A 15,703-nucleotide genomic window follows, 5' to 3' on the forward strand; every position below is an offset into this window, starting at 1 on the left:
TGGAATTAAATGAAAATTTTTAATTTCGATTTAGCCGCGAATTTTTAATCTCGTTTCTGTTTTTTCACGAAGGACTTTAGACATTACAAACGTGAGCAAAAGGTCCCCACCCTTCTTTCCTTTACTTATAGATAACCGAAAAAATTTAAATAACATTCCATTTATATATCTTCTAGAAAAATTGAGATTTACGAGAAATGACTGCCACGCACGATACAGTCTTTAAAATTACATGATTATCATATTTAGAAGTATCGATACCCTACAAAATAGAAATCATGTTGATCAATTATCGAAATCTCGATCCAGCAAATATATCGAACGACCTTGACCTTACTTGCGACTAAAGTATGCCGTAAACAGTGTCCTCGACTCAAATTATGGGTCAGTGACACGATATTTCGTGAATTGCTTCATGAAACGTCCGCAGTCTCAAAAAGATTAAACCATCATCTAATTTGAGAACGCTGCTACAATGATTTCAGTGCAGGAGAACGATATACTCTATCGATATATCTACCAGTGATCATATATACAACATATTAAAATTTAATTATTGCAATTCTAAAACAATTTACTCAGTTATGAATTACATTGTTACGGTGTAATATTTTAAAGTGGAAATAAAGTATATATAGTGTTCATTTCATATACATTGCAATATCACATACAATATGATTTAAGTATGTATACACGTCATTATTAATAAGAAAAAAAATGTTGTTCAAATCAAAGAGAAAGGTTACTGTCAAGGTTAAGCTGTTTTATAAACTTACTTTTTGTACACCTTTACGTATACATCACCAGTCTATTTATTTCTATATACTAATATACCTGAAGTGTTCAACGATATATATATATATATATATATATATATATATATATATATATATATATATATATATATATATATATATTCGTTATATTCGATCGATCATAGTCGTAACTAAACCTATACAAATATTAATCTTGCAAGAGACGTTAAGATTAATTGCTTGCTTGGAAATACCAATACAGCTAAAAGAATTGATTGCATTAATAATTCTGTATAGTCAAATCGGTTATGTTGTAGAACTAACGTAAGGAATAGGAGGAAGAGAAAATGGTTTGATAATACCAGCGCGGACTCCCAATAACAAGAAGTGCATCACAAGTTGTATATATCACGGCTTGCATTCCAATTACGGCTCTTTCCATCGCTGGGACAAAGTCGTCTAACATCTTCGCTTACCTTATCTGGCCCATTTTAATTTGTAACGGAGTTTCAAATTACGCGGACAGATGGAGTTTTCGCGAACTTAGCTACTTAAGAGGCACGCGCAAATCGACCATCAAGAAATACCGGTAAAACAAATGCGAAATACAGTCGCAGACAGTCCTTGCCGTGGGTAACCACGTTTTCAAGTATCATCACCGCAACAGCGGTCGTAGTCCTTGGTGATTCTCACAGTGCACATCGTTCCGTCCTACGGGAACGACCAGCACGAGCATTCTTTTTTGTGCGTCGATATCAAGCGGAATATCGACGTGGAACATATACAAGGAAATTAGAAATTTTTGTAGCATAACAAGACAAAAGGAGAATCATGTCCACGGCACTGTTGGCCGTGTTCGCTGTGATCTTATGTATCCTGTTTAGGATACTAAACGTAAACAGTGCACCCCAGAAGCCATTAATTGTCTGTCAAGATCAATCGTTTCTCACGACGGTCCTTAAAATCGCACCTCTCATCGCAGAACCGTAAGTTTTTCCATTTCTTTACCCGATTAATTGCTTTATATATTTTGCACTCCCATATGTATGGTGTCCGCCAAGGAAAAGTGAGGTTAGGTCAGTTTTGGGCGCCGGATATATTTCTTACGTGTACGATATTATACGTATACAAAAATCAGTCATACATGGTGAATTTAATTAATCAATCGAATGGCTTTTTATACCTTGTAAACTCTTGGAATATTAAGTATCTAGAAAGTGTACTACCGATCGATAAGACCGAAAATTCGCGAAACCTCAAAAAACGATCGAAAGATAAAATACGTAACTTGAACGATAGTTTTGCATAGCTGTGATCTAGTTTTCACTAATAGACAATGACCCTATCAATCTTTCTAATTGTGTCACTAGATACGTGTCACAGAAAATGCAATGCCCGTTGTTACGTATCCCGATCGTTGCATTCTTCTCTTGGTAGGTCGTACATTTTATAACTTCATAATGTACATAGCATGTTTAAAATGTTGAAAGTGTAATGTCCAAAAATCAATTTGCACTTTAATTATTATCTGTAAGTATTTACGAAAAAAGTATAGTTAAATAATTATTATCGCCCTTCTTCATTACCAACCGAACAACCTAAATACTTATTGCAAGCAGCATCGAGATATGCACGTGCATAATGTTAAATAAATTTGTAATTAGGAATAGCAACAAACAGAATACAGTAGTTTATTCTCACCTGTTAAATAGCTTTCCTTACTGTTTTGCACCAAGTTACCTCGAAATAAAAAAACGTTACAAAAATAGCCTTTCGCGATTAAAGAATAAAGTAGCGCTCAATCAGTCACATTTGTCCGTGCCACGCTAATCATTATTGTGAAGTTACGTTCACATTCATCTAACCATCTCACCCGATCGGTCATATCCTACTGATTAAAGTGTGTACACAATTTCATTAATGTACACAGCTATGTTTTCAAATAAGTTTCACTGAACACAAGCCGTATGAAATATCTACGATAGAAATAAAATATAATAAATGGTATTAATAACAAATGGTATCGACAAAACATCAAAGTAAAAAATATTAACATTGCACTTCCATTTTTTACATTGTATAATCAGTTCTGATCTTGGCTGTGACCTCACTAAAAAATCGGCTCGCAATGCCTGCATCACATTTATCGGAAGATTGTGACTAATAGAATACTATCTTCCAACGTGGCGAACTTATCTTCGACTATATAAGATGAGTCATATTTGTTTTATTGGTACATTTTTTTTCTACTCCGTGAACTCTCTTTATCTATAAACAATGGAATAATTCGAGGACCAAGCATGTGAATACATTTATGTATATAAATAATGCAGTCGGTCAAATTATTCTCTTGGGTACTGGAGATTATAATAAAGGAAGTGTACAGACATCATATATCATTTTTTGCTTCTTTACCACCGATAATGCTTTAATATGTTTACTCCAAAATACTTAAAAACTGTAAATATCAAATATTTTATACAATAAGCGGACGTTTTTGTATTAATACTTAGGGAGAAATTTTTTTGTTCCTTAAATCCAAATATTTTCCTCCACGTTCTTAAACGCAGTTGAATTGATATTAAGTAATAACCAGAGCTATTCAACCGACGTATTTCCATAGAATGAGTGCCTGCACTTCACGTGAGTGATCATGTTTCCTATATAATAATCTCACTGCTTTCGCTTTTACTTCCGTACGAAGAATGACATCCCTTTTTGCAAACGATATGCGTTAACCATATAAAATCATCTTCTACGTGAAATACATCAAACTGTTTAAATTATCAGTAAAATTCGTATATGGATAAGAAACAATATCTAAATTGGAAGAAAGTTCGCGAAAAACGATACAGTTTCGTTTTCGCGAACTGTTTTTGCCTGAATACCATCATCGATTATTATCGCTTTATTCTGATTGGTAAACAAACCTGTCGCACCATTCATTATCGTAACATATCAGAAACGGAAAGAACCAGAACAATCCCAACTTTCATGTCTACAATCGGCTATAAATATTAAAAAAAAAGCTTATTAGAAAACAATTTTTTTACATTCAAGCACAAATAGAGTAATAATGATAAAGGTACAATTACTATCGCTAATAACACAAAAATTAGTAGCTCGCCTTATTAATTACATTCGTGTATATCATTTGGATCTTCTCTGTTTTCGTAATTGTAAACGACCATTCTTCGCGACGAAATGTTTAATGCGTATGAAAAAAAAACGATTATTGCAAGCGGGAAGTCTTGGTCGTATCTTTGTTTAATCGTAGAATGTTTCGACGTCTAAATAAGTATGTTTTGACTGTTCACGTGGAACGAATGGAGTTTCACTTACTGCATGATTAATATAATAAATTTCATTTCCTACACGCGATACGAAACTATAGCAGTTTTATCGTAAAGGAATTTTCTATCGTCCGATCGTCATTTATTTATCAACAAGTCTCGAGATTATTTCATACTAAAATTCTCGCGTTCTTAATTATATAAAAGATATAAGATTAAAATTATGATTCCAATTATAGAGAAGTAGATAAAACATTTCACCTGAGCTAAAGCATACTATAGTATGACAGGTATCAAAAAGTGCAGTGTTGGCACTGAACATTTATAACGAAATTTCCAGATAAACATAGTCCAACAAGTCGAATATGAAGCAGCGGTATCAACCTTAATTTACATTCTTTTTCTAAGTGGAATAATTAAATAGACAAAAAATTGAAGCATTGTTCGAGAAAATAATGTAGCACACTGGGGCCAGTAGAAATCGTAGTAAAATTTTACAGCTGATCTACTTTGCTCAACGAGGCAGAGAAAGAGCTCTTCTTTAACCCATTTTCATCACACGGAAAAGTGGAAAATCCGTTCTTATCACAAAAATTTTGTTTGATTATATTTAAATGAAAATGTTTCAAAATATGAAAAATAAATTAAAAACAATATCACATAAATAAAGAATGTTAAAGAACTTTTATTTCACTACAGATTAATAATAATAATAAAAGAAATGGAATCTAATTATTTTGCCAACATGATAAGACTTGGAATGATCAATGCATAATGCCACATGACAATTAACATATTGGTAAAACGTATCTTTTTTTCTGATAAACAGACTGTACAACGTTTGCAAGCTTTCTTCGATGAAGTTGTTTTGATAAGGGCTGGAAAATGTTGACCGGTAAATCTTGATGGTAATGATGGACATGGTGTAAATGTTTCCGATCACCACTTTTCATTGACTGCGCGCCCAATATGCACGGGTATAATATGCCCTTTAGTTATAAGTGCCTAAGTGAAATGCGCGCACTTATGATACAAATGGGTTAACTATCGTCGTCGTTAACATAGTTTCGTAACACAGTTTATTTAATAGCTCAATGAAGAAATGCGCAGATTTTTGAACCGAGCCGCCACGTCTACGATAAGAAATCCCTTTCACGAAAATAACTAAACAATTTCCACTGTCGTGCCACTAATGCGGTAGGTTGTATTTTCCGCAAATGCTGGCCGTTTAAATACTAGTAATTTTTATGGCTTCGTACATGCTCCATTGCAACTGTTTATACCCTGCAATGAAGAAGACTTAATACTCCGCTGCCACGTTCAACTTCGCTTTTTCTACCGGCAAAAGTCGCGTGAAATTGATGTGAAAAAAGAAACATACTTTCACAACGGTGAACAGTTGTTCCTCCCGGCTTTTAAAATGAATTAAACGTGACGTGCGTAGAGTAAGAGGCGTATAGAACTAGTTCAAGTCGAAGAAAAAATTATGTTTCAGAGGTTAATGACTTAGAGCGTATACAAAATGTTTATCCGGTGAAAGAAATTCTACGACTCACTAATAAAAACACGTCCTCATGCTTAAAATAGTTCACGATAACTTTCGAATAGCTACCATGCTCTGTTCTTCATATTTTTGTGAGAAAGAAGCACAATGTTTCACTCCTAAAAAAGTAATAAATTAAGAGTTTATGTTACTAAGATACTTCGTCATGGAGAAATCTATCCGTAACATTAATGTCAATGTATATTACTTTCTGAAATTATATTAGAAGATTTATTTACTTCCGAGATAAATACAATTATGTATTCACGCCTCCTAATAATGTTGCATCACAGTTCTTTGCGTGTTTCAGGTACAAACCAACAAGGTTATGGGGTTTCAGTGGTCACGTGCAGACGATCGTTCACAGTATCATTGGGCGCGTCCGTTGCCCTTGGCCGATTGGAGAACGGGTATACATCGGACTTCCGGATGAGACTACTCTCACTTACGACCTTTACCAGCCTTTGACTAATGATTACGAAGGTCTGTTTCATTCATAATTCCGAATAACTCCAAAAAATGTCTAATAACTAAAATACCTCGTGTTCTCCATTCCCTGCGTCTTCAGCGCACTACGTTCCATAGGAAAACGAATAAATTTTTCGAATGGTGGGATAAACGACAATTCGAGCGACCCTATAGAACTTTCGTCAGGCTTTTTGGTTCGACTTCCGGTGTTCGCGGAATCATTTGGAGCTGTGTGACCTCCAAAACGTCCAAGGCTTATGGCAGGACAATTGGCTGTAGAAAAAAATATCTAAAGACACAGATAATGAAAGTGAAAGGCAAAAATCGGTTAAATGAAAGTGAAAGTACAAATCTGGGAAACTCTCAATAATGGCGGTCAGTCTTGGCTCTGCCGTAAACCTTGCATTTGAAAAAACTCTATCGTTAAATTGAGACTAAATTTCACATTCTAAGTTTTAATTATAAAATATATAATCATTAGTATGGTTAATTATTTATGTTAGCGTACGTATCATCTGACAAGAATGAGAGTATTTCGTAATCAACGCTATATACATATATATTAATGCTATGTTTTGTAGATGCATTGCGTCATTTTGGCCACTGTTTTATGCATCTAACAAATGATAAATACAGTCTTAAATACGTCACACGCAATGACTTTTACTTATACAAGCATTTTTTCGTAATTTTTGAAGAGTTTTCTAGTTGATAAGCTTGCAATTAACGTCAATGTTTCTTTACGTGCTCCAAAAAGAGTGCTTTAATAAATGTGTAAAGTACTAAAAAAGTTATAAAATAAAAAGTAAACAGCGTGATGTTTTCATGAAAAAGGATAGTATATGCATCGTTGTTTTATATACATGGAGAGGTTGTAGATACTGAAAATCAATTCTATTGAATAACTTAAACCTTGTGCATGTCAAACTTGTAGTTGGACCATGGTCTCGCTATAAAAATGTTACGGAAATTAAAAATTGATTAATGTTTTGTAAGCGTATAAGTGAGTGTTTATGAATTAGAAGTAACGTTTCATGTTTTTTATCTTACTACAGATGATGTTACAATTGCAATCTGCCCTGGAATCTGCAATAGTTCCGAAAGCGTTTATATTAGAACATTCGTGCATTTTGCACAGTGCCATGGATATCGATGTGCTGTACTTAATCACGTTGGAGTTCTCTCCAGTGTAAAGGTTACTGCGCCGCGAATCTTTACGTATGGTACGTGTAAAGCATATATGATATAAAGCAACAATTTTCCATAATTATTTTGATTTTAAAATAAGTCTAGCAGTTAACGTTTCTTCCTCGCAGTTCAGCGCTTCCAAACATAAACCGTGTCCGTTTGCTAAATCGTTATCAATTTGAAATTATTGTCATAATGTTTATAAAGAATTTAATTTATATTATTCATACCATCCTCGACCATAGATTATAATCTTCAATAAATTAAAACTGGTTAATTAAAGTATCGATGAAAATGATAATGGCTTAGATGAGATTTACATAACATTGATCGAATATTATATTTTATTGTGTAAAACTGTTAACTTACGATAATTCCTAGAAGGATACTGTTTGTGTATGGAAACGTGAATAATATTGATCAGTACAACCCATGTCATGAACGACGCAAGGATCTCGTGTGCAGTTTAATCGGCGTAGTGTTAATTGAATTTGTGATTGACCCTTGGCTCGACTTGAACTTTGCAGGACACACCGATGATTATCATACGATGCTACAGTCTCTGATAGAGAAGCATCCAAATACAAAAATAATTTGCATAGGCTTTAGCTTGGGCGGTAACCTTGTGACCAAGTACTTAGGTGAACGAGGATCGAATAAATTGTCTAGTATAATTGGCGGTATATCTATTTGCCAAGGATACAACGCCATTGAGTAAGTATGAATCGAGTGTAAAATTGTTAGCAAATACATCTTCACGTACAACACAAAACCGATATTAGATTAATTATTAACATTTTACTTTTCCCACTCTGTTTCATTTTACGCGTAGAGGTACAAAGTTCCTACTAAACTGGCAGAATTTTCGACGTTTCTACTTGTATATAATGACGGAGTCAGTGAAGAACATTATACTTAAGCATAAGAATGCACTGCTCTCCGAAGAAGTCAAACAAAAGTATAGTTTGAACGAACGGGATATCATTTCTGCCGCGACATTACCTGAACTGGATGAAGCATACACAAGAAAGGTGGAGTACATCCTATTACATTGAAAATTATCTTCAGAGTCTATTTAACTTTCACCTATATTAAACTTGTGTGTTATTTGTTGTACAGGTGCATAACTTTAGGTCTGTAAAAGAACTGTACAAATGGAGTAGCTCATTGTTCTACTTGGACAACATCACGACCCCCATGGTATTCATCAACGCGTTGGATGACCCCATTGTACCTGAGCTGTTACTACAACCCATCAAGGAGCACGCCAGTAAGTATTCCTACTTTTCCGTTCAGGGGTCTGTGGACCGCGTAAAAGCATTAAATAGATTAGCGGTTAAGGCCATTTTTTTATAAACTGACCTTCTGTACGAAGAACCAGAATGACGTGTACGCGTAAAAGAACTCACGTATTTATCGTGCGTCTGTGTCGATAGACGAAAAGCCCGTAATCAGCGACACACATGACATATCGGCATAGACATCGTCTCTTTAAAATACAAGTGATTTTAAACAGCTGATCTAAACCTTGAACAGCCTAACCTCGAGAACAGTCATACGTAATATATGGGTTTGCAACATGTCAACATATCACTAAAATAACGATGTCATCAGTCTCACAAAAAACATTGTATGAGTAACAGTTGCCCATGATTATATTAAACAGTGAGTGAACTGACAGGGATATCAATAAACGAATGTACCTTTGATATGTAAAGAGGTCTGTCTTAATACATTCATAGTCAATTACGAAAATTTCTATTGCTATCATACATATTCAAATTATTCGTGTGAAAATATCTTTTAAACTATATGCATATTCTACAAGAGAATGATGTACACTCTGTATATGCTATAGTAGATCATATACGTATTAATAAAAATGATCTCGTATACTTCTTCTGTTTTAGAAAATCATCCGAACACACTGTACATAGAGCTATCTCATGGAGGACATTTGGGATTCTACGAAGGTGGCCTTCTGTATCCAAACCCTATAACATGGCTGGACCGTACAGTGGTGTCTCTCATAGGGTCTCTCACGTTAGCGCATGCAGACAAATCGCTGAAAGCCTCTTAACGTAATTTAATTTCACTGTCGCTGATTACTTTGTAAGTAATATATTTTTTGTCGTCAAGCGGCATCATGGCTCATATTTACGATCTTGTTTGAAGATCTCGCGTTCGAACTTGGTTCGAGACCTAAGAAATAATGACTACACATTACACGTAAAACAAACTGAACATGATCTCGAGACTCCCGAGATTTTGTTCACTGTAACCGCGCATTCAAACGAGCGAGTTAACTTTAAAAGGTGTAACATATTTCTTATGTCTATCTTGAAGTATAAGACAAACGATTTATAGCCTCGGTAATATAACTGGAGGGAATCGTTTGCAAAAGTTTCTAAAACGGTTAGCACAATGTTTCGACGACAATTTATCTTTCTTCGATGTCCTGGTCATCAACGCTTTTTACTCAGGGATCTTTGATAGGGCGGTTTGATATTGGAACGTGTAGAATCATGTTCGAAGGAACCACCACCAGTTATATCTCAATTAAAATCCTTTGATGTTAAAAAAAATGTAAACAAAATTTGTTTATAGATTTTGAAGAACTAACAATTTTGTCGAAGACACTGAGCAAGACACTACTAAAATGTGCATAACAAAGAGGACTGTAACCTCTTTACGATGAGCCGTTTTCAATTACTAAACCACAGGGTGTTTCATATAATTTATACATCTGAAATATTTCCATTATCATTAACGCTGCATTGTTGATAGTAATAAAAATATGGAAGATTGATAAATGAAGTGATACATCCTGTATGTTTCAATTAATAATATACATGTGACGGAATGAACACGAGAATTGAATGATTGGAATGGCGTGTAAGAGTAATAAGAAGCGGAACACGGTGTGTGCAACATACATACACACACTTTCGATTTTGTCCGCTCCAAAAAACATGTATTTACTCGTTTTGTGTTCCAGTGACACGAGACTTAATTTAGGCATAATTTATTACTTGAACAGCGTATTAAACTTCATTAACGCGAAATATATACTTTGTAGAGTGTGTATTTTTTCTACAATTATATCACTTAGAAGATAGTCGTTTGGTTATAGAATAAGGTGTTCGTAATTTTTTTCCTTTTTAATGATTTATATAATATGTATATATATATACATACTTATATATGCGTCCTTGTAAAGTTAATGCATTGTGTAATACGCTGTACAACTGTTTCTATATCGTGCATTGCATTTAAAATTGAACAAAAAATGTTGGTTTTACTAGGTACAGATTTATCAATTTCGTTCTTTGTGCAAACTGACTTATGTGGTACTAAGTTGAGTTAAGTTATATAATAGTTATACCGTTGAACTATATATTATTTATACAAAAGAATATATATAAAATAGCTCATACTTTCGAAAGTGAAAACTTAATTTCATTTCATCTCTAAATTCATCATGGAAAGACATAAAAAAATGATGGTCCAATTACCGTATCCTTAAACAGAAATATCATTTTTATTCAATTCGTAAATTTATACAATAAGGTAAATCATCAAATATCAATCTGGGACACACTTTCTACGAATATAACCACCAATCATTCATTAGCATCTTCATAAAACGATACAAGACAATAATACCATTCACGCACGTTCACGTGGTGAACAACTGAATACAATTACTTAAACATTTCAATCATAAGTTTCGATATTAAGTTATTTATTCTAGGTATTATAAATTGAACAGGTGTAGAGGTGCAATTGATTGTTATTAGGTTTCTGATAACAGTCGTTTCATTGTTATCGATATATTTTGGAACAGTAATTAATATATCCAACATTGCCATATACTGGTAGCAATAAAATTACAAAAATTTATATATGTAGGTTTACAAATATTTCTAATGCGTGCATTTAACGAGTTGTTGGAATTAAGGGAATTATCATAATCGATCACAAAGATAAGTTAATACACGCAAGTATTAATTTTGCAAGATGTTATCGTTTCTTTAAACAACAACGTTTCTTTTAACAGTATATTTTATTTGCACAATACTGCACCGTATCGATTCAAGAAATGGAAACGTTTGAACAATGCACTACGTATTATTAATACGTTACTCAACAATAAATTACTGCAGTGACTTCGAGCAATTATGGATTGACAAAATACAGAAAGTTTGCACCATTATGTGTATTTTAGAGTGTGACTGATAGCTGTGTATTTGTGTAAACATGAGGTGCTTACAACAAAGGGTGCCTTACATTAAGTTCTGCTGTTATCATTGATCGAAACTATAGAAACAATTTTGTAACATTTTCTCTTCAGCAAATAGATCGTTATAATTTCGGATGGATCCCTATAAAAGTATTTTTTCCAAAAATATGTTAAACGTAACTCGCGCGTTGATAGTTTAAGAAATTAATAAAAAAAGCCAGTTTTAAAAACTTAAATTTAAGTAATTTAGCGAGGCTATTGCGAGTGTCTTGTGTTTTTCTCTCACAACTTATGTATTTGTTACTGCCAAACTGATTGTAGTTTGTAACTAAACGAATTGTCTGCACTTAAAATAAATCTTTTCCACAATTGAATGTATGTCTTATAATTTTTACATTTGTGTTGGAATTAATTTATTTTTGTTTAATAGTTACCATTCAACTTAGATCGCTTCTTTCAGTCCTAAATTTCAATTTGTTCAAGTGTCTCTAATGACTTATTCTCTTGCGAATATTTACATAACTAAGTTGTGTTTTTTTACGACATATTTGCGAAGATTGAAGTAATTATCTGTTTTGACTAATGACGCGTAATTGATATCTTCACCCCTCCATGTAACTTAATCCAGAGATACTTCACACATGGTATTATTAAACTCGCAATAAAACAACAATTGCCAGATTTTGTATTACATTGTAAAACAGAAACGAAACAATTGATTTTAAACTTATCAAAAAATTCTCCCTACACTTTATAAAGATTTACAAAATAAAATTTCATTTTTGGAATAAATAACAAGTTGTCTAATCTGTTATAATGTTCACAAGACATTTTTTAATTTAGCTCAAACAGATACGTATAAAAAATACTATAATAAAATCGTTTGTTTGAATTACTTACTCCAGAAATTTAAATAAAATCCCGCATAAATGACAAACATCCAAAATTTTCCAAGTTTTTTCAGCCTTACATATAACCGATAATAAATCTGTTCACACAAATTTGGAGCAGGGAAATAGACAGCTGAACAAGCATCAGAGTTCTACACATATTCCGACCCATCTGTACGAAGTAACTACCGATGGTCTTGGCAGAAACGATCAGTCAGTAGAGTGCAAACAGTCGAGGTGATCGGATCGCACGCCTCCGGCCTTACCGCTTCCTCTACGATATAGAACAGGCGCCATTCACCAGATACAACTTAGTAATCATGTTGGAATTCATTTTTTCATTCATTCTGCTGCTCGCCTACGCGGGCGTGACTGTCACGTTTCCACATGGTAATTACACGAGCCTTCGTAATGAAATATTGGAGTACGAGCAGCGGCTGATGATAGGGGCCAATCTGACGCTAAACGAGACTGAACAAGCCGCCAACAAGATCCTAATGAAAGCGAAGGAGGAAGAATTGGACGCCGGTTCGTTTGCTGCTTAAAACTACGATATTGTCTTGGAATGTGACAAGTTCGATCGGTAGAGTATGCTACTAAAACCGGAAATCTGTTTAATACACACAGCACATGTCTACTCATACTTTTATTTGTCGTTACGTTTAAACGGTATGGCATAACAGCTCTTTGGCATTCTGCTTTATGTTGTATTGTTGATCTCACAGTCGATCGACTAATATTTCTTTTTTTTTTTTTTTGTTTATAATTGGAATAATTCCCCGATCTATGTTCCTTCGTCTTTCGTATTCATCGCCGCGGGAACAAAGCTGCACAGATCGAAATCACCTATTTCTTTGTTTTCATCTTATCCAAGATTTCCATATAAGTCCATATAAAAATCCTTGCAGGTTTTAAAAATCCTCTACTGTTCGCCTCGGCACGAAACTTCCTGGAGGCAAAGAAAGACATTGAGAAATCGAAGGTTTTTCAGTTGCTCCGTCACATGCCGAAAGGAGCGGTGCTCCATTCTCATGACACTGCACTCGTAAGCGGTGATTACATGTACCAGAATCTTACGTTCCGTGACAATCTATACGTCTGTATCGACAAAGGTGTTGTTAAACTGCATTTCTTCCGAGTGCCCGATAAATCATGTGGCTGGGAACTCTTGAAGAAAGTACGAGAGGATCCCGTTCGAGGCAACATTGTCAACAGCATGATCAAGAAGAGGATGTCGATGTATTGCAAAGATCCTGCAGTCACCTATTCCAACGTTAACAAAGCGTGGGACAAGTTCGTAGACATCTTTAATTTCATCAATCCCTTGGTAACGTACAGGCCCGTGTACGAGGATCATTTCCTCAAAGCTCTTGAGGAATTGTACGAGGACAACGTGATGTATCTCGAACTGCGATCCACTTTGCCCACTTTGTATGATTTCGATGGTACGCAATACAAGCCTCGAGATCTAGTTGGTATCTATGAGAAACTTACCAAAAGGTAAGATTTCCTTTTTCTCTCTTTTTTAAAGGATTTAACAATCTGATACGTGCTGAGAGTTTGACACGGTTCGGTTTTTTATAAGAACCGACTGATTTTTTTCTAGAATCAAACGAATCAGAAAATTGAAATCGATTATATTACTGGACATTAATAAATAATTTTCCTTGTTCAGATTCAAGAAGGAACATCCGGATTTCATAGGGGCCAAACTGATCTATGCTCCTGTACGATCCTGCAATCGCAGACAGGTCAAAGAGTATATAGAAATTATGATAGAGCTAAAGGAATTGTATCCGAACTTTGTAGCTGGATTCGATCTAGTCGGCCAGGAGGATAAAGGACACACCCTTGAGGATTTCGCGGACTTGCTAAGGGATGCTGCGGATCGTAACATCAGTTTCTTTTTTCACGCAGGAGAAACGAATTGGTTAGGCACCCCCACTGACGAGAACCTTGTCGATGCTGTTTTATTAAATACTCGACGTATTGGCCACGGGTAAATACAATCTATTAAATTTAATTTACTTTCGGTCTTCCCAATTGTAGAGATAAATTTGAGAATTGTACGTAGATAATGATCGACTAGATCAGTATACCGATAAGTTGAGAGATCCATAGAGTGTTTCTTTAATTATTCCTTCAAAAATATAGGGATCATTAGAAGAACTCTCTCGAGTATTGGTGAGAATGATAGAAAACGTATCGTATTTAGATCTGTATGAGGAGTTCAGGAAAAGCCCTTTTCTTATCAAGGTATTCCAATCTGATAAGTCTACGAAATTTTTCCAACTCCTCTTACTCGTTTATCTAATCTCTTTGACCAATTTAACACAAGTAAAAGATGACGTCCGCGAGATACTTTTTCGAACGATATCTTTTCACGTTTCAATTTTTTTACGTTATTTCTATTCAGATACGCGTTGGGTTCCCATCCATTCCTGTTGGAGATCGCCAGGCGAATGAATATCGCCATCGAAGTAAACCCGATCTCGAACCAAGTTCTAAAACTCGTCGACGATATTAGAAATCACGCTGCCAGACCGTTATTCGCCGAAGGATATCCATTGGTGATATCTAACGACGACCCTAGTTTTTGGGGTGCGAAAGGCCTTAGTTATGATTTCTACGAGGCCTTCATGGCGCTTATGTCGAGACACGCTGATCTCAGGAGTCTCAAACAGTTAGCTTTGAACTCCCTTTTGTATAGTAGTCTGAATGACTCTGAGACAGAACAAGCACTAGCTATTTGGCGAAACAAATGGCAGGCTTTTGTTGAGAATGTTGCTAATAATATTTATTAGAAAATTGTAAATTGTCTATTCTACTATATTGTTCAATATAATTAAAGAATAGTCTAATCGAATTACTTAGTCCGATAATGAGACCTAGAGTAATTAATAAAAGAGAAATATATCGTGAACCATTTACATAGTATTTAATAGCTAATTGGTGGTTCAAATTGAGGTATGTTTTATAATTCCCTTCACAGTCTACTATATCTATGTGTACCAAACGTAGAACACGAACGGATGTAATTGCATTCACGTGTATGATCATGCGATGTATTTACATATACTTAATTATAACCGATGATAAATTGATTGCAATTTTCTTCTCTTTTATTCAAGGACACAACAAACGCGGCACGAGCGTTTCCACGAGATTCTCCTACACGGATGCGCGATTTAATTTCATTTAAAAATCCCTTTTCTTCTGCTCGCGCGACCGTATAATTAAGTCGACGCTCCGCGCTGCCAGATTGAAAGCGCAAGCGACACGCGGTCTCTTTCTTTTTTTTGCTGTTGTTGTGGAAAAAATAA

At 34.7% G+C, this 15,703-nt stretch overlaps 2 protein-coding genes across 3 annotated transcripts; both read left to right on the top strand.

Moving 5' to 3' along the window:
- The first annotated feature begins 1,095 nt into the window (after window positions 1-1,095).
- On the top strand, window positions 1,096-10,382 carry Hydr2 (abhydrolase domain-containing protein 2). 2 transcript variants are annotated; one of them, XM_076895132.1, is made up of 8 exons: window positions 1,096-1,741; window positions 5,902-6,074; window positions 7,115-7,282; window positions 7,775-7,961; window positions 8,080-8,278; window positions 8,367-8,517; window positions 9,158-9,359; window positions 9,855-10,382. In XM_076895132.1, the coding sequence occupies exons 1-7, from the start codon at window positions 1,587-1,589 to the stop codon at window positions 9,325-9,327; spliced, it is 1,203 nt and encodes a 400-aa protein (XP_076751247.1). In that variant the 5' UTR covers window positions 1,096-1,586; the 3' UTR covers window positions 9,328-9,359; window positions 9,855-10,382. The 2 variants fall into 2 exon arrangements, with proteins under 2 accessions (XP_076751247.1, XP_076751240.1); XM_076895125.1 differs by lacking the exon at window positions 9,855-10,382 and having other exon boundaries at window positions 1,097-1,741; window positions 9,158-9,761.
- A 2,157-nt stretch (window positions 10,383-12,539) lies between these two features.
- LOC143425764 (adenosine deaminase) lies at window positions 12,540-15,203 on the top strand. The gene is made up of 4 exons (XM_076898753.1): window positions 12,540-12,908; window positions 13,289-13,880; window positions 14,056-14,379; window positions 14,797-15,203. The coding sequence occupies exons 1-4, from the start codon at window positions 12,701-12,703 to the stop codon at window positions 15,182-15,184; spliced, it is 1,512 nt and encodes a 503-aa protein (XP_076754868.1). The 5' UTR covers window positions 12,540-12,700; the 3' UTR covers window positions 15,185-15,203.
- The last annotated feature ends 500 nt before the right edge of the window (window positions 15,204-15,703 follow it).

The sequence above is a fragment of the Xylocopa sonorina genome, chromosome 1, assembly GCF_050948175.1.
Source record: "Xylocopa sonorina isolate GNS202 chromosome 1, iyXylSono1_principal, whole genome shotgun sequence".
Taxonomy (NCBI): domain Eukaryota; kingdom Metazoa; phylum Arthropoda; class Insecta; order Hymenoptera; family Apidae; genus Xylocopa; species Xylocopa sonorina.

What these genes read in the sequence shown, in the direction of transcription:
- Hydr2 (XM_076895132.1), top strand. Translation starts at nt 1,587, where the DNA reads ATGTCCACGGCACTGTTGGCCGTGTTCGCTGTGATCTTATGTATCCTG. An exon ending in GCCGCGAATCTTTACGTATG is followed by an intron (nt 7,283 to 7,774) that starts GTACGTGTAAAG and finishes TGAACTTTGCAG; the next exon opens with GACACACCGATGATTATCAT. An exon ending in CAAGGATACAACGCCATTGA is followed by an intron (nt 7,962 to 8,079) that starts GTAAGTATGAAT and finishes TTTTACGCGTAG; the next exon opens with AGGTACAAAGTTCCTACTAA.
- LOC143425764 (XM_076898753.1), top strand. Translation starts at nt 12,701, where the DNA reads ATGTTGGAATTCATTTTTTCATTCATTCTGCTGCTCGCCTACGCGGGC. An exon ending in TATGAGAAACTTACCAAAAG is followed by an intron (nt 13,881 to 14,055) that starts GTAAGATTTCCT and finishes TTCCTTGTTCAG; the next exon opens with ATTCAAGAAGGAACATCCGG. An exon ending in ACTCGACGTATTGGCCACGG is followed by an intron (nt 14,380 to 14,796) that starts GTAAATACAATC and finishes ATTTCTATTCAG; the next exon opens with ATACGCGTTGGGTTCCCATC.